Below are 23,590 nucleotides of genomic sequence, written 5' to 3' on the forward strand. Positions count from 1 at the left end.
CGATGAAGTAAAATACGATATAAAACCGGATGTTTGACGTTTTGGGTTTCAAAATAAAAGAAGCCGTGTGATTTAATGTGTCTAACCTCGTGGTCCTAATATCTTTTTTTTAATCTTACAATGCAAAAATAAGACAATAAAAACTTTTTTCCCAAAGTAATTACGTACGGCTTGCTGATATAAGCCATAGACCAAACCGCCAAAGCTTTTAATTTGAAAATAATAAGCGGAAGTTTGTTCACACTCCATGTTACTTGACAGAATGTAGTCGCTGGCACAGAAGTCAAATTTAAAGGGGCAGTACCCTCTACTTCATCCCAGGAATGTCTGCTAACACGCTTCAATTATAGGGTTCTCTGCCAAGGCAGACCGTCTTTCTGTTTCTTTTATGAGCTCTACGACTACAAAACAATCATTTATCTGTTGTAACATTAGACTGCGTCACATTTCGACAATAGCCCCTTCATTATAATCTTAGTACATTTACTTAACTTAATGCAGAGATGTTTTATTTCCTCAGTCTGCCTGTGGAAATCTTATCCTAGAAGGGTCTTTCATTTTTAGAATTACTAGGTGTGCTAGAACTTGAAAGGTTGTCTAAGTGTGACGTGTTTCAGCTCGCTAATTTGGTCTGAAAAGTTTAGAAAATGAGACAAGATGGTCTGAATAAGAGCTACTCTGCACTCTGATCCTGGAGCGTTTAAATTCATGCAGTCACGTAAGCCAATGCGTGCTGGGCATATGTGTGTCACAACAATAAAATCAAAAACCTAAAAAAAAATATTTAAAGGGGAGCCTTTAGTGGTTAGTGAGCGCGCCCCATGTATGGAGGCTGTAGTCCTTTAAGCGGGCAATCTGGGTTCAAATCTGACCTGTGGCTCCTCTCCAGCATATCATCCCCCGCTCTCTAACGCCCCGGAATAAATCTTATGTAAATAAGTATGTATATATATATATTTACAGATGTGAAAAGGTAAAACATTAACCCCCCATCCAAACCTTCTTATTTCACCTCCAGGGTTCTGAAAATAAATATATTCTGAAGTGAAAATGAATCATCAGTTAAGTCTTGACCTCAGGCTGGGTACAATTTTATGAGAAAAACAACAAAAGTTCAGGTGAAAACAAATTAGTGTGTGGTGTTGGCGGGTTTCATTGGGTTTCAAAAAGGCGTCTGTTACCAAACATGTAGCCACAATCGTGTAAAATCCACTCTCTCTTTAGGTTTATTAGGATTCCACACAGTTCTACACATACTCAGTATTTACATAGGTACATGTTGCTTTACATTACCCGGCGTAAGGTCAGGTTTGATCTCATTCTGGGGATAGAAGTCTATCAGACAGGCTTCAAGGGTGTCACAGAATTTCACAATGAATTTAACATGAGACAGAACAACAGAAGCTTCATCCGTTTTGTGAACGCTTCCTGTACTGAATGTTTCGGGTCCATTGGGTTCAAGCGTGCTGCTCTCAGTCCATGTCCTCTTCAACAGTCTGTGTCTTCACCTCGACTGCTTTAGGAGCGATGTAGGAGCCCATCCCCGCCGCTCTCTCTGCCTCGGCCTGGGTGTACGGCTCCTCTCTGAGCTGTTTCAGCCTGCATGGTGGAAGAAGGAGGGGTGAGCTTAAGAGCCAAACTATGTCACAGTGCTGCTTCAGCAGACAGATTCATCTTTAGGGTTTGAGTCAGGAGAGATAAGTGAACAACATGGATTATGCAGACGGATACGGTGCCTTACCGTTTTTTGTGCTGTTTAGTTTTGAAATGCTCCTTTAAGGATCTCATGTCCACAAAGTATCTCCTGCAAGACATGACGTGACACTTTATTTAACGACAACTGCAAAGACATTTTTCAATATCGACTTCATTGAAAGGTAGAAAAAACATCATAGCAGAAGTGGCAAAAGGAGGTTTCTTTACAGCGCACAGTACTGAACGATTTCTCAGATTACTTTTAAAAAATCAAGCGTCTTCTTGAGGGGTGTGTTTTTTTTTTATTTCAGAGTTGTCCACTCAAGCTTTTATTCTGCAGAGTCTGTGATATCAAGGGCTCGTTTGAAGAAGAGATCTCGAGCACTGCAGATATCAGAAGTACAAAAATAAGACGACCAGTCACATTAAAGCAAATATGGAGCGTTTCAGAAGAGATGAGATATCTCCAAAATAAAAAACCTCCAGGGTCTCTATAATATTCTTTAAGTCCAGTTCTGTCCTGTTTCTAGTTACACACCAATATATGACTTTTTATTATAGTGTCAACAAGTTTGTACAGTCCTGTTCTCTTCAGGTTAGGATAGGATAAAACTTTATTGATCCCCAGAGGGGGAATTCAGGCGTTGCAGCAGCACAGACAAGAAAGCTCAAAATACAAAATACACATTAAACAGAATAGATTAGATACGATAAATTAAAAATAAGGGGTATATACAAGTACAAAAATGAATGATGAAGTTAACTATGCAGTGAATTGAGACAGTATGTGACAAGATAAAGTGACAAGTGATGATTAAAGTGACCGAGGTTAAAAAGGTAGAAACAATCAGACATATCTGGTTCTCTAGAGATCTCAAACTATTGATTTACATTTCATTCAGGTGTCAACTAAAACTAGACTAAATAAAGACACAGCACGACTGCAACCTGACTTTCATTTCCTCTCTTCTTGTTCCTCTTTCATTTCTCATCCACCCTAATCCGTCCATCTCTGCCATTAATCGATCCTCTCTTCCATCTGCAACAAAGGTGATCGCTTCTTTGCTGTCTTAGCCCCAAACCTCTGAGATCAGCGTCCAATCTATCGGATGTGCTGCATTATTGAGCTGTCGAAAACAATTCCCTCTTTGTAGGCAAGAACTCCTTTAAATCAGTGGTGTCCAAACTTTTTTTCTTGCGGGCCAAAACTGTCGTGTTAGAATCGCTCACAGGTTTTGTTTTTTAAAATATAGTTGAAAAAATAGTAAGTCTTTGTAGATCAGAATCAAAAGGCTCGCTAAAGAAACCCTTTAATAAAAGATAAATCAAATATTTTGATTTCTTCGTTCTACTTTATTTGTTTTTTTTCCCTCAGAATCAAGCCTGTAACGTGGAAAAGCTTTCTGCATTTAGCTCAGGGTCATTAAACGGTTAAACAACAGTTCGCTTGTTTGCAAAAACTTTGCATATGTTTTCTTTTTCATAGTTTACAAAAAAAATGTGGAAAATAGTAAAAATCTGTAGATACAAAAAAAAAAAACAACAACATGTTACTGAACATTTTCTATTTTAGGAATATTGTTCAGCCCTTCTTAACATGAAAAAGAAAAATAGGATAATGTGCCAATCTTAATCGAGGCCTCGGGCCAAAATGTTCTGATTCTTCATTTGAAGCCACGGGCCGCAAAAAATCCCCTCAAGGGCCGCAAATGGCCCTCGGGCCGCACTTTGGACACCCCTGTTTTAACGCTTCATTACTGTGTTATGATTTAGGTTTGTTTTGGTCTGTCTTCTTCATTTCTTTTAGTGTGCTGTGAATATTGATTTAGTTTTTATTACGTGTATATGTGTGTGTGAGTCAAATCATATTTTTGTTTTTAAATGTTAAATTTAAGTAAACCAGTTTAGTGCAGCGTCATTAATCACAATGTCATTGTTATAATACAAACATGGCATCAAGAAACTTACGCGCAGTGTAAGCAGTAATGTTGTGCACATCCAGTCACGTCGTAGTCCACCTCCTGGTGCAGCAGTTTGGAGGCTGTATCAGGCTTCATGTCCGAGTGGATCTGGTCCAGGTCTTTGGTCCTTCGCTTCGTCTTCCATGTCTTTGCGATGTTCTTTTTCTTGTCACTCTTGTGGTTTCCTATTTGTTTGGACTTTCCCATGGTGGATCCTGCAGTTAGGTAGAGATCAAATTAGACCTGTCAGAAAGGAAGCACAAATCCAACCAGCTGACTTCTCTTGTTACTTTACTGTCCGGTGACTAGAAAACAGAAAATCCGGATTTAAATTAATATCTAATCTTAAGTGACTCCGAATAAGGTTTTACGATGTTTCCTTAATCTCAGGAAACACCGTGATAAAGCAGATTAACTCCTAAACACACACTAGAGTGAAATTGTGTTGCTTTGCTTACCTTTAACACGTGTGGCTACGGGATGAATTTACTTCGAGCACATCCGGGTCAGGGAAAAAAAAAATCAAACACTTCCCTGTCTGACCAGAAGAGGGCGCCAAATACCACGTAACAAAAAATAAAGGCAAACATATACATAAAAATAAATTTACAATGCTGTCGATTTGCTAAATCATCACCAGTGTGTTATGCATTTAAAATAAAGGATTCAAACTTTATTTAACACTTTGTCAGAGTCCTGTTATTATTTTAATTTATATTTTATTTTTCTTCCTTTACGCCTTTTTTCTTAAGTCTCTTATTTATAGGAGTTATTCGAGTCTGTAAAATGTTGGGTACTGTCAATGTAAAATATATTTTACAAATAAAAATTAAAGCTCTTATAATATACATGTTGTTGTTGTTGTTGTTGTTGTTGTTGTTGTTGTTGTTGTTGTTGTTGTTGTTGTTGTTGTTGTTGTTGTTGTTGTAAATGATGATGATAGCTGCCTCATCATAATGAAAGTAATACCTCCATATGGGTCAACCAGGACCTACAAAACACAAAAGTCAGTTGCATATGCTCATACTTTTTGCTATCCTGACTACCAATAAATCTTAAAGGAGGAAAAACGATTGAACTGTTTGATTGTGTTGTTTAAAATAATTGCACACCTTGCCTCAATGAAATGTTATTTTCTTTATATTCCCTGTTAAGTGGAAGAATCAGGTCACTTTTTTAAAGCTATAGAGAGTGTTACTTTACTTTCTGTTTGTCATTGTCAACTCGATAGATTTGTTTAATCAGTAGTTAAAATAGTCTTTCTTAGAGATAAATAATCATTTCTCTATAGGGCTGGGCAGTTAATCAAGTTTCAATTTAATTCATGATTTTTGCTTCCCACGATCATGATAACAAGATAATCGAGGTTTAACGATTACTGCTGCATGCTGTGTTACGTAGTTTTGTCAAAAGGTTTCGTCATATGTTGTTAAAGTTTTTGTTGTTATAATTCAGCAACAAGATTAAATCACCACTACCTCAAAAACATAGTAAATGTATTCATTTCTTTGTATTACTTTTAGATATTGTTATTTTTATATATTCATAAAGGCTATATTGTAATTTTCTCCTTTTTTTATTTAGGCTATTGCTTGTTTATCAAAGTGTTTAGAATTTTAACATGTTTTACACCAAACTGTATCGTATTTAGGTTCTATAAATGCACGGGATTCAGATGTGCGGCTGTGGTTCAGTGGTTTAGTTTCCGGAAGGTTGGGGGTTCGATCCCCGGCTCCTGCAGCCACATGTCAGATGTGTCCTTGGGCAAGACACTTAACCCCAATTTGCTCCAGCTGCTTCAGCGGTGAGCGTATGAATGTGTATGAATTGGATTAGTTAATACTGATGGAGACTTTTCATAGCAGCCTCTGCCATCAGTGTGTGAGTGGATAGTTGGGACCTGTGGGGTAAAAGTGCTTTGAGTAGTCAGAAGGCAAGGCAAGTTTATTTATAAAGCACATCTCAACAACAAGGCAATTCAAAGTGCTTCACACAAGACATCAAAAGCATCATGACAGAGGAAAGAAAAAAACCATTAAAATAGAACATTAAAAAAAAAAATCACTGGAATTATTAAATCTGAACATATGTTCAAATAAAAATAATTCAAATGAAATTAATTGAAATAAATAAAGTAAAAATATAAAAAGAGTTCAAAGTTACAGTGCAGAGTTAAAATTTAAAATCTTATTAAAGCTGTTTAATGAAAGTCAGCTGTAAACAGGTGTGTTTTCAACCTGGATTTAAAAGAGCTGAGAGTTTCAGCAGACCTGCAGTTTTCTGGGAGTTTGTTCCAGATATAAGGAGCATAGAAGATAGAAGCATAGAAGACTAGATAAGCGCTATACAAGCTACATTTTCCATTTAAAAATCAACCAGTAATCATGTTTTTAATTGTGATCTAAATAAAAAAAATCAGGTTCAACTTGACAAAAAAACCTACCAGTCATTATTAGTCATGTTTAAAGCTAGAAATAGATCATTACGCGAAAATGTACAGAAGTTGTTTGTGTTTACATCTAATGAGGAGGATCACAGACGGAGATTTAATTTTAAAAGTCCATTTTGCACGCACTAAATTAAAACAAATGTGTATCTCAGTAAATGGAGTTAAATGATGGAACTCTCTCGATAATCATTTAAAATGCTGCTCAGGTATCATTCAATTTAAAAGAATGCATAAAGAAAAGGTTCTGTATTGAGTTAATCTAACTGATTGTTTCTATATTGTTGATCTATTTGTTGTTTCGTGAAAGAAAGAGAAAACAAACAGGTTATCCATCTTATTCTGTTAAACAGTTTCTTGTGTTATTAGGAAAAGGGGGGTCAGGTATTATATCTTCTTCCTGCTCCTGTTCGCTCATGAACACTCCACTCTCCTCAGTTAAAAACAAAACAGAACTGTGACTACATGATGCACACACACCACACATTCCAATCTGCACACTTTGACACCCTGGACACTTTACACTGTTTACATATTCTATATTTTATATTTTGTACATTCAAATAATTCTTTTTTAATTTTTTTTACATCATATTCTATTTTACTGGACCCTGGACACTTTACACACTGACACTTTACACTGTTTACATTACTCTATATTTTATATTTTGTACATTCAAATAACTATATTTTAATTTTTACATTATATTGTATTTTACTGTATATATGTGTATTAGTAATTTGAGTGTTTATTGCATGGCCTTGCGGAACAGTCCTTACATTTCACTGCACATCTGTATGAGCATGTGACAAATAAAAAATCTGGAATCTGGAATCTTGAATCTTGAAACAGCGTTTCAACATTATGAGAAAATATGTTTGTGTTGTGTATTATGGTGTTGAAACCAAACACTGAATTGAGCAAATAAATCAAATATGAAAATGAAATAAAATGAAAATGAAAAATCTATTCTATAGGCATCCCAGTCCAGCGTCCAGCGCCCTCTTACGGTCCGCTCTGGTGTTTTAAAGAGAAAGTTAAACTGGCGTACATAAATATTCCGACGGCACTTGAAGGCAGCGTCAGACTGCACTGCATACGCGCCGTGGCGGAGAGGGAAGATGGCGGAGAATAATGTCGAACCGGAGCACGAATGGAGCGACCGGGCCCTGGACACGGCCGAGGATACGCTGGTCGCGATGGAAACCTTACTGGCCACCCTGAGGGCCTTCGAAGACGTGCTTAGGCAACAAGAAATATCCACGGCATCCTCCACGGACTACTGCGACAACTTCTGTCAGGTAATGTGTACATGCAACAATCGGAGCTAATAATAGCCTAGCGTTAGCATTAGCTCACTGAAAAGGATTTGTTTTTCCTCGCAGCCCGAACAGATAGGCAAAGCTTTCACGGCTACCTGGCCAAGTTTGTGGCTCGTGTGCAATTGCACCGTGAGTGTTTTTTTTTTTGTTGCTCCTAATTGCCTAATTCAATGCAAAAGCAAAACAGCCATTATACAGCTAATGTCAATGCATCGTTACAGTGGTAGTGAAGTGATGTGTTGCAGGCTGCAGCGTTGTAATAAAACGAGTGGCTTCGTTTTATTACAAAGCCTAGATCACCAAACAGGAGTCATTAAGATATTAGCATGCACATTGTTTTAGTCTGCAGAATATGCATTATTGCATGTGTGTTGGGCGGGGCTGCATCGTTGTTAGTATATCCAAATTAGCTCCTCTGTTGGGGCGTACAGTGTCTGCAAAATGGCAGTTTGATGGTTTTCAGTGTGTTCTGCACCTGTTTTTTGTTGTTGTTTGTTTTGTTATTTAGGTCTGAGTTTTCTCACCTATGTTCAACATATGACAATGCTTCAGCTGTGGTGTCATTTCTCTGTCATAACATTAACATTAACCCACTTACCAATACCTTCATGCAAAATTATGAGGGAAAAATGTGGATAGGAACTTTAGTTTCCACAATCTACAATCTACAATCTACAACCCCTTATCTGAACCATTTATTGCTTTATTATAACAGCTTAAGTCAGGAGTGCATGCTTTATAACCAGAGCTCCAAGTAAAACTACAACAAGCAAATATATTTGCATAAATACAGAGTAATTAAATATCTACCACACTGACAGTGGATTGTGCTGCTGAAGGATAGGATATTTATTTAGGTCTCACATGGAGCGATGCACTGGTGAAATAAAAAGTAAATTCAGATTCTGCTTGATTTTGAAACAACCGTATGATAAGCATTGTGTTGCGTCTATTTTTATGTTTAAGTCGGAAGCACTCTGGATGTAATTAGCACATTGAAGGAGGTCTCTGGGGTTTATGAGGCTGTATTCTGGCTCCCTTGGAGAGGATGCCGTATATTTAGACTGATGGGAGTTCATTTGGTGCCTCTGTAGACACGAGCATCAACACCGGCGAGGTTTCTGCTGTCTGGCAAATGGGACTCGTGGGAGGATGATAGTGGTGGTGATTGTCATGTGTGTCTCTCATACAGGTGATGCACTACTGCCCACCCACCCAAACACACACACACACACACACACACACACACACACACACACACACACACACACACACACACACACACACACACACACAGTAAAGACAACATTTACCTAAAAACCCAGATGAGAACTCTTTTTAAAAATAAGGAATCAGATCAGAACTTTTTTCTGCATCGCCACATTTTTTATTTTGTTATAATTATGGAAAAATAAAACATGGTTGCATTTTGTTATAAAGCAAAGGTAGTGAAGAAGATCTTGATTTATTACATTATTAGATATTATTGAAAGTGTCTACTTTGCTGTCAAATGTTATTAGTTGAAGTTTGATAAATAGACAGGATGTTACACTACTCCTGTCCCCCTGCTCAGACTTTATTTTCCCTGGTGCATGTTGGCTCACTTTTGGGGGTTCAGAGTTGTCATATGCTGTACTTTCAAGTCCCCTCAGACCCAATCAGGAGAACCTCACACCTGACACAGTGTCAGCTGGGATCAATCCCCCCCCCCCCCCCCCCCCCCGTTTCATCCAGACTATGTCTCTCTACTATGATCTCCTCCTCTGTTTGCTGTTTTCTAAGTACTGTTGCTCTATAACTTTTGCCCTTAGTGATTGTTTGAATGTCTGTGTGTTTTGTGTTTATAGGCACTGATGCACTATGCTGGGAGCAGGAACTCCATGGAGCATGGTCTTCCTCTACTCGAGGTCTACTGTCTGTCCATTAACTGTTTTGCTGCTGCCCGATCCCACCTCACGGCGGAGTCCGACAGAGTGGCCCTAGTTTTGAAGAGACTAGCGTTGTAAGTACAAAAACATCTATTACATATATATATACACAAAACATTCTCCACATCCTTCGACTCAAAGAGGAGAATCTGTCAGAAGGAACAACAGCTATTTTTCGCTATTCGTCGCCACACTAGTTGGAGTTTTGTTAATGTATTTTGTTTGCACCCTTAACCTTTTGTGTTGTTTGATTTTTATTTGGCTCTATTTGGATTGAAGGTGAAAAGGTTGGGTTCTTATGCATCCTCCATTTACATAACTTGATGAATTAATTGTGTTAAAAGTATGGTTGCACAATCTCTAAAATATTCAGGCTTTTTGTTTTTAAGTTTCTCCCAAAGTATCTCCCCTAAATATCCTACTTAATTGAAAAATCATGGCTCAATATTTGTTTAAAAAATGACTGCAATGGTTGTTCACGAGGTTCCAGAGGTTATGACATGTTTGTAGTTTTCCTGACTGTGTAGCAGGTCGTGCTTCGTGGATGTTCTGCAGGCTTGAGTTTGATCAAAAACCTTAGAGAATACACTATGCTTTTGGTTTGGTGAGGAAATTCTCTTTATGGTGTAATATATATTTTAGATGGATTAATTAATCCCACCTCTGTTGTTGAACATGCTACACACACACACACACACACACACACAGGCAGAAATACACACACATGCTCAAAGAGGATCCTATGGCCCTAATGGGCTGCCCACAGCGAGTGCTTCTGAGCTGTTGGGTGTTCAGTGCCGTGCTCAATGGCACTCGGCAGTGCTCAGGAAGTCAACTGGCACCTCTACAACTACCAATTTCTAGTCTAGGTCCGCACCAGGACTTGAACCGGCGACCCTCCGGCTCCCAACCCAAATCCCTTCAGCCCCCTATTCAATTTCACATTAAAAGATTCTACAAATCGTCATTTACTTTTGATTATAGGTTTCTATTTTCTTGATCTGTCAGGGCTCTATTTTAGGAATTACACCTCACCTAATGGGTGATAAAATATTCTAATACTTTAAACTGGAATACAGTTGAACACAAGATGCTCTGATCCCTAACTGAATCACACTGAAGTCTAAAGAGAGAGTTTTGTATTATGACTTTGAGTCCTCCAATCATCATCAATCAGTCACAGTTGTTCACTGTATATTGTAAATACAGTATTACAAACATAGCTTCACTTTGAGGGGATGAAAGGACCCAAAATGTAAGAACTCAAATTCAATCTGTGGTGTTATAACCTCAGTCAGGTCTGTGTCTTTTCTGCCCCTGAGGCAATTTGTTCCATGAGGTCTAACACATCGGAGTAATATATGACAAAGAAGCAGTCTCTTCTCAAAGCTGTAACTCTTACATTTTATCAATAGTAACAGTTCTAAATCAACAGTGACTCATCATATAGTGAACCCACATGAAGGACACAGGCTCACACTGACTGACAGAGATTGGTTGTTACTTTGGATTAGATGAGATTCACGGTGTGCTTTAAGATGTATTAGAGGGTTCAGGCTGCAAATGACAGGCCGTCTGAAGGAATCTGCTGATGCGAGGTGAATTAGGTCGGTTAGAGAGCCCACGTGAAGGATGGGGGTTGTTCCAGTTTATTTTTAAGCCGAATAAAAAGTGTTTCATGCAGAGCTTTTAATTGAGACCTTACATTAGATCCAGTAGAATGTGAAATATGTGTGGTGTCTGCTTATTCTGCCGCCTTTCACAATGTTTGAAGAAGCATCCTGAACAGTACCGCAGAGCTTAAAATGACTTTCACCATCAGCAACTTGGACAACATGACAAACCTTAAAGTCTGTTTTAGAAGAGATGAATACACCCAAAGTTCACACTTGAAGAGACTCAGTTTTCTAGATGATTTATAAGCATGATATCTTGTAGAATCCACGGTGATGTTGTTTCCCTTTTTCTTTCAGGAGCTGTTTTGAACTGCTGCTGTCAGTGCCTGAGAATGAAATCCCATATGAAGCCTGGGTTCAGTTCCACCAGTCTGTTCAGGTAGAGCTCCATTCAATACATTGTTCATTGACTGGTTACAGATTTTAAAATCCTGGAGGAAAAGTGTCAACAGTTACAAAACCATCAAATACCATTTCTGTGTGTGTGAGAGACAACGCTTTAGAAACAGGATTGTTTTTGTCCTAACCAGTCGATAGGAGGCTGTTGTGTCTCATATTAGAGACAAGGTTAAGGATTGCACGACATAACCGGTAGATAATACTCGGAGTAATCATGCATGGTATTAAAGCCTGTGGGATATAGATATACATGTCTGATAATGTGTGTCATTTCTATAAAAATTCCACTTTCTGATTGTTCTCCATAAACAATAAAAAGATTAGCTGTGAGGGGCTCAACATAGCAAGGTCACCTCGGCACAAAAACATGAGAAAATGCTCCAAACGGCCCTTCTTAAGGCTCACCAACTGATGTTCACAGTCTGTGCTGTGGCCTCACCTTGGTGTCAAGTTGTGTACTTGAAATGAGACTAGTATGTAAGTAAATGCATGAAGTGTCTTTCAAATCAATGTGGAAAAAACAGCTTAGTGTTGATGTTAAGAGTATTTGGGTCTCATGGTTCAGAAAGTGCCTATTGTTTCATCTTAAAATTGGCTGCGTCTTATACACTGGTGCTACCAATAGCTGTCAGTACCGCGGGTACAGCCGCCGCCATCACACACTCCACATGCCTAGAAGCAATTGAAAATTCATCCCCATTCATTGTGTAATGCAACCTGTTTGCACACTGTGCTGGGAGAGATAGCGACACAGACCAGACCTTTTCACACCTTTTCTCCCTCACGAGGTCATAATCATTCATTTACAGAAAACGGTGGTGTATTGTTCCGTATGTAAACCTTGTCGGGCGCTCTTTTGATTGAAAGAGTCCTATATTAAAGTTAAAGAGTGACCAGCGGAGTCGGGGCAGGGAGCTCGCAAGCTTGGCATCTGTGCTTCACAACTTTCACTGCAGGCTGAGAGCTCGACTATTGTACTGAGGGGTGCAAACTCCACAAAGTGAAAACAGATGGAACTAAAAGAGCGATAGAGCTGCACACAAAATTTTAAGCTTTTTTTTTTTTCTCTTGGAGAGACCTTCAAAAACAGACTGCGTCTTATGTACCGGTGTGATTTATGTTCTGTATTTATGGTAATATAATTGCCTTATATTTACTGAAGAGTGTACTGTATACTGTTAGTTCAATGTCCATCTGAAGACGGCTGATACACCATAAAGAGTCAGGGGAACGAATCATCTCACTGACATTACGTCTTAGTACTGTTGTTCAGTTTGCTTTAAGATTGTGTCCAGCTCACTCTTAAACTGTAACTGTGTTATATTTGTCTGGATTCTTCACATAAATAATTCTGTTTGATGTTATTATTAAGAAAATGTTCAAATCTTTGTCAGCACTATTGACAACAAAGGAAAGTAATTTTTAAAAGTTGGCATCTTTAGCTGAGCAGTGATGAAGTTTCATTCCCAGACATGAGCAGTTCAAAGACTGAAATGAGGCCAAACTAAACCCTTCATCTGCTCTAAACAAAGACGGGTCCAACTAAATATTCCACATGACACTATGAGAGGTGCTCTTCTGCTGACTCTGCTGTGTAAGAGAAATATCGATTCATTTGTTTTTTTGATTTAGTGAGACATTTTTTTTGTGTTACTTGCAGATTGCCCATGATACCTTGCTACAGTATGGCAGCACAGACCTCCAAGCTTTACTGCAGATCACCGGAGAAGGAGGAGCGTGGAGCAACCCTGTCCTTACCTCCCTCCTCACCGGCCAGCCCACCAACACAGAAGAAGGTTTGATCGAGTTTCACGTGGACATAATTTATCCTCACATTGCTCTCGTTATAGTTTTTTTACATATTCTTTTTATATTTCTCTCAATAGTTGATGCATACATCAGCTTGGAGGGCGAGGGCTTCATGGAGATGCGGGTGAAGCACCTGGAGAAGATGGGCGAAGTTGCCAAAGCAGTGGTGTTGGCTAAAGCTTGCACTGAATGCAGCGTCATCTCCAACCAGGCAACCTTTCGTCAAACTTACGTCTCCCTGCTGTGTCACCTGCTGCCCAATGAAGAAGCCATCATGGAGGTGAAGCAGCATTCTGATTATGTGCAAAGAAACGCTGGTTATCCTTCAGGGATTTAGTTTGACACGCTGTGAACAGATTTGTTTCATTGATGAGTCAAGTTGAAAAGGCGGCGTGTTTTTAGATTTAGGTATGGAGAAGTTATACTATCTGTAATGTCGTTCCACTCCTGGATTATCTGATATAAGGACAGTGAGTGATTCACAATGAAGTGTGAAATTAGATTTGTATGTTATTACCCTGCAGATATTTATTCAGCCATCTTCCCTCCAACCTTTCCTATGTGTTTTATTGCTGTAACCTTTTATGTCTACTTTTCATGCTATCATAACAGATTCATAAACCTGCAGCTTTACAATATATTCTAATGAATTGCCTGTGTGATTGAACTGATTGTGAAAACACTGACTTTTCTAATGACAATAACAAAGAAACTACACTTAAAGAGTATTATATTTGAGGGTATTTCGTCTGCCGTGCTGTTCTCGTAGCACTCAGTTTTGTATTCCCACCCTGAACAGATATCCAGACTTGACTGTAAGGATGTGCTGGAGATCACATGCAATCTGGAGACGGAGGGGGAGGAGAACACGGCCTTCATCTTGTGCACAACTTTCCTGACACAGCAGCTACAGCAGCAGAGCCTTTACTGCTCCTGGTGAGTAATCTCTGATTTGACTGCATGTGTTGTGCATTATCTCGCGTTGGCTTGTCTTGATTTGTTTGTCATCGTCGTGGTTATCCCAGTCAGTCACGCAGAGTGTCTCTCTCTGATAAAAGAAAAAGTTGAACAAAGACTTGATTGCTCTTATTCTTCATCCAAAGGGACTTGATTCTGTTGTGGAGTAAACTTCAGAGGAGGATCGACCAATCGCTGACGTCTCTTCTGGAACGATGCCTTCAGCTAGGTGCCATTGCCAAAACCGTCTCACATTTGCTTTACCTGGTCCGCGTCATCCAGACTGAGGTGAGGGTAACAGCTATAGGAATTTTTTGTTAAGTACGTTTACACATGTTACATTTATTAATAAGGAATAAAAATGGAATTGGGTTGGTGCTATGATTCTAAAAGTCTTCTTTTGAACCAGTCAGTTCCAGGTACGCAAGAAAGAAAACTCAGAAACTAAACTCTCTCTTACTTTCAGTTAGTCCTGCTTCTCAGTCACATCTAGTGTGTCTGGAATATTAAACAAACCCGCCCATTAACATGTTATTAAAAACTCCACTATGGTACGATACAGGAGAAAACGAAAACACAGTCATTGTGTTGTGCGACTCTGATGTTAAGTTTATGATAGAGGAGACGGGACATTTGGAAAGGGAAACTGGAAACCCGAGAGGGCCTGTCATCAGAGTAGATGCTATACTGTTTAGTCAAACTTTTTTTTTAACGTCATTAAAAGTCCAAGGAATATAAGCATCTTCTGCTGTCGTTGGTACTTAAGGTGCTGATTCCTCATCTGCTAATTGTATCTATGAATACTCATTTAGTTCTGCACTATAATCTGAACAGTGCCTAAAATGAGAGAAATGTAGCATTACCTGTTTTGTGCTACTGACAGAAAGTAGGTTAAAAGTAAAGTATCATATGGAGCAGCATATGGCTGTAAAATGAAGACCATCTGGTGTGCATTGAAATTAAGCTTTTATATCACTGCACTCTCAAGTTTAGAGTTTTGGCCACTTAATGCGAAATACTGATCAAGTGATATTAAAAAAAAGTCTCTTCTCAAAACAGCTTCTTACAGCAGCTGTGTTGGAAATCTGTCCATTGAACTTCTAAACTGAATGGCATCTGACCAAAATTTCCAAAGTGCAAGAAATCAAAATGTTCTTGAATGACTGAACAATTTTTCAGAAAATCTGCAGAACTCAACAGCGTGCCTAACCAGCTCTTAAATAATCTAGTTGTTAAAACCTGTACACTTCAATCCTGTTTGTTATGAACAAGAGAGAAGAAGTGTAAGTCAGAAATGAACCATTTGTTTTTGTGTCTTGACCAAGATCCTAAGTTTTCTTAAAAGTTTAACAAGTCATTGAAGATCAAAATCAAATCTTGTCATAGTCCGTGTTTTGTTGTTGCTGTTCAGAAGTCCAGGATGGGAATTTTTAAATCACATGGTTTTAATTTCTTCAATTAATTTGCATTTTTTTATCCGAATTAAACACTTCCTTATGGTTTCTGAGTGTATTGAGACTCTTATTTGAAGAATTAGTCAAGGTTTAATGCTAATCGTATATCATTCTCTTTTCAGGCGGAGGACACTGGGGTACCTGCCTCGGTAGAGCTGTGTGTCAAAGCCCTTCAACTTCCAAAGCAGGATGACTCGGAAACCAGAATCTCCATCTGTAAGATGGTGTGCAGCCTTCTCTCGGACGACCTTGAAGTGTTGCGTGCCTGCCGGCTCACAGAGTTCTTGCTCGGCCCCAGCCAGGAGGCCTTCGGATGCCTCGAGGAGCTTTATAAACGCCCAGACCAAAAGCACGATGAGGAAAGTGAAGTTATTCCAAACTCGCTGCGCTGCGAGTTGCTGCTAGCACTTAAAGCCTACTGGCCTTTTGACCCTGAGTTCTGGGACTGGAAAACTCTGAAGTATCACTGCGTTTCCCTTCTGGGGTTGACGCCAGAATCAGACGGGGAGGAGGAGGAGGAGGCGGCGGCGGCGGCGGCCGTGGACAAACCTGAACAAGGTAAACAACAGGAGCCACAGGGAGTCGCTGTGAAGGTAGAATCATATCAACAAAATATTAATGGAAGCCTGGATGGTCATGAGGAGAGAAAGCAGTCTTTTAATTCACCAGAAAGAAAAGGAGGAGAATCAGAGACGAAGAAACTCAAGTTCCGCTGTCAGATTTGTAAACGGTCGGTCACTGACACCCAAATCGTTCACCACTCCAAAAGACATGCAGCAGACGGCTTCCACCCCTGCCCTGTGTGCTTGGAAAAGTTCAAGAGCAGGAAGGACCTTGTTCCTCACATGAAGCACCACATTCAGAGAGGAGAACATTCAAACAAGGACAATGTAAAGAAAGAAGATGCACAGAAACCGATGGAAGAAGAAGATGATATTGAACCGGGTGAGATAACCATTGACCCCTCTGTAATGCTGTACTACAAATCCACACACGATCCCGACGTGCTGCACCACATCGTGGAACAAGCTAAAAGTGTAAAGGAGAAGAGCGCCGACGACGACGAGCATGTCACATTCGAGTACATCGAGCAACACTACAATCTGCAGAACCGGGACGAGTATCAGTGTCCAGGGACCGGATGCACTCGGGTTTTTAAACATTCCAAGTACTTGTACGTCCACTTAAAGTCGGACCACAGTGGTGACGACAACGTGAAGTATTTCCATCAGATGAGAGACAAGAGGGAGAAGTGTGTTTTTTGTAGACGCCACTTTGTCTCCGCTTTCCATCACCGCAAACATCGCAGAGTTCACTACGGCGATCAGCCTTACACGTGTGTGGTTATGGGCTGTGGCGCCAAGTTTAGCACTTCCAATGAGCTCGTCATGCACAAACACACTCACGGCTTTCACCTCAACTACCAGTGTGAGCTCAACGGCTGTTTTGTGACTTACTCGGACCTGGGACAGATCTACCACCACGAGGCACAGCACTTCAGAGACGCTGCGTTTACCTGTGTTAGCCCTGAATGTAAAAAATACTATTTGTCCAAAAAGGAGTTCTTAAAACATTTATCCACGCACAACATCACCTTCTCGGAGGACGACTTCGAGGCTCAGAGGAAAGCCAGGAGGAAACTTCTGAAGCAAAAGAGGGCTGCTGAAGCGACAACCCAACTCAACAAGTCAAATGACACAGCAGAGATTGTAAACGGAGATGTCCTAAACTCTTCATCAGCAAGTGGTGCCTCCTCTTCACAGACATCTGAGGACAAGGAACAAAAAGCAACAATGACCTTGGTTGCCGTGTGTTTTGACGGAAGCAAGTTCACGTGTGGTTTTGAGAAGTGTGGGATGACTTTCTCCAGAGCCAGAGATGTCCAGAGACATCTGAAATGTGCCCACCCAGAACACCTTAAACTAGAGAACAAAGAACACAAGCACGACAAAGAGCGGGGCTCTAAATCCAAAGGGATTAAGACTGAAACGGAACCAGACAGTGAGGAAAGGGACAGAAATAAGCTCTCGGGCCCGTCTCAACATACTGAGGTTGTCAAAGAAAGAAAAACGTCCACTCATCACAGAAACAATGAAACAAACTCGTCAAACTCTCAAACTAAAAACGATGCTCTGAGAGATTTAGTCGTCGGGCTTGGTAAACTGGATCTGAATGCTTCCTCTCACAGTGATCAAAGTGATTCCCCTCAGTCCACCCCAGACGCTGACGCAGCACAAATTGCTCTTCATCAGGCGATCATGGCTAAGCCTGCTGTGGTAGTGCTACATAGAGGAGCTTCAAATCTGTTTGAAGAGCAGTTACAGGTCAAAACTGAAACGTCATCTGCTGTCGAAGAAGGCCTAGCAGAATCTTTGGCCACAGCTAAGCCTTATATCTGTGAGGTCAAAAATTGTGTCTTTAAGACCGCTCAGAGTTACAGCTTACTGCGTCACTATCAGACCATACACGGCCGTTCAGTCAAAGAGGCCAAGAGGTTGACCTCCTTGGAAACGACGTCTTTTAAGCCTTACATCTGCCACTTTTGTTCCAAGAGTCACAGAGAGAAGCACGTCTTGAAGGCCCACTATGTTCAGGTACATAACCTGAGTGAGACTTTCTTGAACAAAATAAGCAACGCAGCTGTAAGCAACGAGGGAAAGCAAACATCTCAGCCCTTGACTAGTGCTCCTTTAAAAGAGAAAAAGAAAGAGATCCCAAAGATGCCCAAACAAGAGACAAAAAACTCAGACACGATGAGTGAAAATGGACGAAGCAACGACAGTCAATCTCCATCCGAGGAGGAGGAGGGAGAGGATGAAGCGGAGAGTAAAGAGGAAGAAGATCAGCCGAAGGGGGAAAACGGGGACGGCACTCAGCAGCAGGTCAGAACTACAAGGCGACTGGTCGCCAAAAGTAACCTCTGCTATATATTGGATAAATTCAGCAAACCTTTTCATTGTGTTGCAAAAAACTGTGACGCAGCGTTTTCCACCCAGGGAGGCCTGGTGCGCCATCTCCAGTTGGTCCATCGCTACAATCGCTCTCAGCTTCTGTTGGAGAAAGATTTTGATTCCCCTCAGTGTCCAGAAGTCAAAAAAGAGCCCCCCAAAAAAAGGTCTCCCCCAAACTTGGATGAACCTCAGCCCCAATTCAAATGTCACTTTGCCAACTGTAGTGCCGTCTACCACCTAAAAAGCAGCCTGGCGCGCCACACTCGAGACTGCCACTCGCATCCTTCAGAGCTTATACGGTGCAAGTATGAGGGCTGTACGAGCGTGTTCAGCCACGACAATGCACTTAAAAAACATACACTTTACAGTCACTATGAGTACTATGATTCACTGGTGGTACGTCTACAGAGCACGCACAAAAAGTCAATTACTGGATGCCAAAAGAAGCTTATCGTCACTCAACAGAGTCCTAAGGAAGGGGAGTCCCAGGCAGAGACGTCAAGTCCAGGTCTTGAAGTGTCTGCGGACTCGAAGGAAACAAGCGAGGAGGATAATGAGGCGAGAGCACGAGCAAGAGAGAAAGAAAAGAACAATGTTTTTTTCAATTGTTTTGCCTTCAGATCTCATGAAGAAGCACTTCAAATGTGCCAAGACCGATGTTTGCGCGTGGCCTACCCGTGCATGGTCCAGGACTGTGACTCTGTCGTCACGTACATGGGAAGCCTACACCGTCACTACCTGCGGGTTCACCGCATGCGTCAAGGGGACATCATGAGGAATGAAGAGAGGCTTGTTTTAAACGCCGAGCAGCTTGAAGAGCTGATTCAGAGGAAGTCAGCCAGGCCGTCAGTGACGGGATCGTGTACCCCCAATGGGGTGCACAAAATGGAGTATCAGTCTGATCCTGAAAACTCAGGGGAGCAGCCAGAACCCAGGAGCTTCCACTCCATTAAGAAAGACCCTGAGGAAGAGGATAATCACGATGCGCTTGGATTTCCAGACGAGGAAGACGAGGAGCTACCACCTGTTGGGAGAAATGGCGTCCTTGTGGGTGCAGACGAGGTGCTTTATGGGGAACCGAGCACCGGCGGGCCGACTGAAGACTCCGCCACAGCAACACCAAAAGGTCAGAAACAGGACGAGCGGTTGAGCTTGGATCAAATCAAACCTCTCCTTCGTCCCCTAACTGTCGACCTCTCGGCACCGTGCTCACTGCCCTTCACTGCTGAGGAGGGCTTCCAATACCTGTCGAGCACCAAGGACGCTGGTAAAGGGTTGAACGGGGCGGCGCTTTCACCCGCTCTCCCCGTCCGCCAACCGCTTAAAAGGAAAAACGAACTGTCTGAACAGCCTTTAAACTTGAAAGACCCTCTGCCTCGCTGCCCCTCTCCTCGCCCTTTTGACATCACAGCGTACAAACCCATGGGCTTCGAGTCATCTTTCCTGAGGTTCATACAAGAGACGACCCCGAAAGAAAACAACGAGGTGGTGGCGAAACGGCGGGACACTTTTAAACGCGGTTGTTCTGTGAAGGAGAACAAACAGCTGGGAATATCTCACAACGGCAGCAAACGCACTCATTCCCCACTGCTGAAGCCCCACACGTTGACTGGAGACTTCACATCGATCCAAAACTTGAAGTCCATCTTGGACAAAGCTCTGGCTGGGTGTGGGGACCTGGCCATTAAGCAGCTTCAGTACCTCAGACCGGTGGTGGTCCTGGAAAGACCTGTGTGCACCACCACTCTGCCGGACCTCTTCCCAACAGAGACTAACAACAGCAAGCTCCTTCTTGGAAGTTAGTTTATGTGAGCACCTTTTTAACATAGCTACAGCAAATTACTTTGTATTTTCTTAAACTCTGTATCAGTATTTTCCTTTTCTTCCAAAATAATAGTATAATGATGTTTTGCTATTTGTTTTTTTAAGTTGCCAAACTGATGAATTTCAAACATTAGCATAAAGATTAAAAAAAAAAAGAATTAACTTCAACAGTGCACATGAAATCAGAGTAAACTGTTTTTTAGATTTCTGTTATGAAAGCGTTCAGATCAAATCTGTTCTGTTAAACTTTTGATCACGTGTAAATAATGTAGGTTCTCCAAGATTAATGTACAGATTTTCAGATTGTTAGAAATGGTCAGTAGCGTATGGCAAGGCCTTTTCCAGTTGTGTGAAAATGTGACTGAAAGTCAGTTCCTTATTACCAAATTCTTAAGGAACATGCTTATTATTTTCCACCTCAGTTTATATAATCAGTGTTGGGATGCAGTGGACAGGTGTTGGCGGACATGTATGTAACACTTTCTAATACAATAAATGTGGAAACAATATATAAAGCTCTTACTTTCCAAATTGAGTCTGTGACACCTTTTTGTTTTGGTAGCATCTTTGTTTGAAGAAGAACCTTATTGGCTGAAATTAATTTGTTTTTGTTTACATTAGGCCTTTTCAAGTGACAACTCTTGATTAATAGTTACTGATATGTAATATAAGAATTAATTTATTGCTTTAGATTTCAGTCTTTCACCTCTAAAAGTAAACTTCTCTAAGACTCTTGAAGTGTCAATAAGGAAGGATTACTCACCAGGGACACTGGATGAAATGTATGTTGGTTTGAGAATATGTGCAATTAAGAGGACATGTTAAAATGCCATGATCATGTACTGTGTGTAGGTTCAGAGGCGCTGCTTGGGCCCCAGACCAGTAGGGGGGACCCCACAGGATTGATCAAATTTAAACTAAAGCAGCGACCCATAATGTGCAAATTTTGCAATGACAGTCAGAAACCTTCATAACCTTCTCATTGCCCTGCTGAACGCTGGTTGGAAGGCCCCCAAACTGATTTTTGCCTTGGGGCCCCAGCGGACTCTAGAATCGCCTCTGCGTAGGTTGCTGGTTTATATATCTGGAATTTATTGGAAGTATAACATGATACTTTTTTTGGTGTACATTACAAAAAAAACTAATGCACAACTTGTCCAAATGGAAGCGTGAATCATGCTAAACTAAGAATATGATATCTTAGTGAAGTGTCATCAATGTATTTGATCATCTGGACACATCTAGAAATGGAGAATGATTTCCACAGAAGATCTGATTATCACAGCTACACTGCAGGAGCTGGTACTCCAAATCAGAGGGTTGAAAGTTTAAGCGGGTTGATGCAAAAAGGAGTACTGGCTACATGGGAAAAATAGAAGGTGAGGCCCTGTGTGTTTTGGAGCACCTGGATAAATCACTTATGCAGCTGTGCTTTGGGAACATTATTCAGGTGAGGTTGAAACTCTGTGGCCTAAATGCACAGCTTCTCCATCCCCTGAATAGATGGCTGGTGTATTTATAATGTTGGACAAAGCACAAACAAAAGTTATCTGAACAATGCCCTTGTATTCATTTATCAGCCCTAATAAGAAGTACTCCAATTTACTGTCTCCTTTATGTACTCAGAGGAAGAATTGGTGAAGATGTAGAGCTAAATTGGATGTTTAAGTTCTGCAGGCCTGTTTCATCTACAACAGCAACACCAGCTGTATAATCTGAAAGAAGCCTTTATACAAGCAACCTGTTAAAAAGTGTATACAAAGTAACTTTAGAGCTAAATCATACAAATATTTTAGGGGTTAGATGTGACCAACTGTAGCCTACAGGCCCACTGATCATTATACCAGAAAATTGGTAATGGCAGTGCCAGGATGAAGTGACTCAGGCTGCGTTCACACACTGCAAGCATTAATGCTCAATTCAGATTTTTTGGTTTGGCTGTTCACATAACTTTTTAAACTTGACATGCATCAGACTCCTTTGGTAGTCCAGATTATGAAAGTGGCCCAAATCTGAAGGTCAGATTCTATGTGAATTGAGCTGTTTCACATCATCATGAAAACAAATATAACAGGAGCAAAAAAGAAAATGGATTCAGGTCACATTTGCCTGCAAAAGTGAACACAGCCTTGAACTATTAAAAATGGCGAAAGGTTAATTTTTATGATAAAAAATAATAATAATATTCAATAGAATTCATGCACCTTCTCTGTGAATGGGGGGAGGTGGTCAGGGTGCTCCAGACAGCTGTTTGCAGCTCATTACTATCTCTCACCTCCTCTCTCTGTAGAGTACTATGGACAGCTCCATACCTAGCCTTCACACATTTTTAACTAGGCTAAGCAATTAACAGCACTGTCCATGGTTCTGAAACAACAGAAATAGTTGATCATATATCGTTGCCATTCATTTTATTGTTTGCTTTTTTTTTCTAAACACATAAAATAAATACAACTGAAGGGTCTGACGCTATAAGCTCACATAGGAAATCAGGCTTAAAGTGAATTTTTTTCGTTGTTTTGTCATATTTTTGTTGGCGGTTAAATGAAAAAAGTACAATAGATATGATTTAATTAGATTCAGTCACACTTGTCTTGACCTTAAATTGAATAATTTTCCTTTCCAATATGGAGCCGTGCGGGGATAAAGGTCGAATTTCAAGAGATAGTAACTAACGCATGGCTCAGTACTTTACTTATTTCAGAACTTGGTTAAAAAAAAAAAATAGTTTATTTGTATAGCCTAGTTTCAAAACCCTCAGTTAGCTTCACAAATAAAAGGAATAAAACAACTCATACATAGAAAATTTACATAAATAAATCACAATGTCAATAAGGGCAAAGTCAAAATCAGGATCACTTAAAGATAAATGATCTCACCTGACATTGAACACATTGTGTTTTAAATGTTGCCCTAATTATTATTATTAATTTTTTTTTTACCAGGTTTCCTTCTTACATTGTGGCTTTTGGTAGTCTGAAACCCCTTCCCCTCCATTACGACCCCCTCAATCCACTACACTTGACTCCCCACAGTTCGCCGAGTCGGGTGAGGAGGCTTTTATAGGTTTGGTGACGTAGGCATTTCCTCCTACGTAGGCATGTACTCCACACAGGGTTAGAGTTTTTCAAACGGAAGGGACTCAGACACTATGCACATTTCTAAC

At 40.5% G+C, this 23,590-nt stretch overlaps 2 protein-coding genes across 2 annotated transcripts; one reads left to right on the forward strand and one right to left on the reverse strand.

Annotated features, from left to right (window-relative positions):
• Positions 1-1,203: 1,203 nt before the first annotated feature.
• On the reverse strand, positions 1,204-4,210 carry znf593 (zinc finger protein 593). The gene is made up of 4 exons (XM_061063249.1): positions 4,115-4,210; positions 3,664-3,871; positions 1,742-1,804; positions 1,204-1,599 (listed from the first exon to the last, which is right to left on the reverse strand). Exons 2-4 carry the CDS (start codon positions 3,861-3,863, stop codon positions 1,473-1,475), a joined length of 390 nt encoding a protein of 129 aa, XP_060919232.1. The 5' UTR covers positions 3,864-3,871; positions 4,115-4,210; the 3' UTR covers positions 1,204-1,472.
• A 2,973-nt stretch (positions 4,211-7,183) lies between these two features.
• On the forward strand, positions 7,184-20,955 carry rlf (RLF zinc finger). The gene is made up of 8 exons (XM_061062330.1): positions 7,184-7,404; positions 9,274-9,428; positions 11,328-11,409; positions 13,090-13,225; positions 13,316-13,518; positions 14,038-14,174; positions 14,342-14,483; positions 15,772-20,955. The coding sequence occupies exons 1-8, from the start codon at positions 7,225-7,227 to the stop codon at positions 20,401-20,403; spliced, it is 5,667 nt and encodes a 1,888-aa protein (XP_060918313.1). The 5' UTR covers positions 7,184-7,224; the 3' UTR covers positions 20,404-20,955.
• The last annotated feature ends 2,635 nt before the right edge of the window (positions 20,956-23,590 follow it).

This window comes from Labrus mixtus, chromosome 18, assembly GCF_963584025.1.
Source record: "Labrus mixtus chromosome 18, fLabMix1.1, whole genome shotgun sequence".
Classification (NCBI taxonomy): domain Eukaryota; kingdom Metazoa; phylum Chordata; class Actinopteri; order Labriformes; family Labridae; genus Labrus; species Labrus mixtus.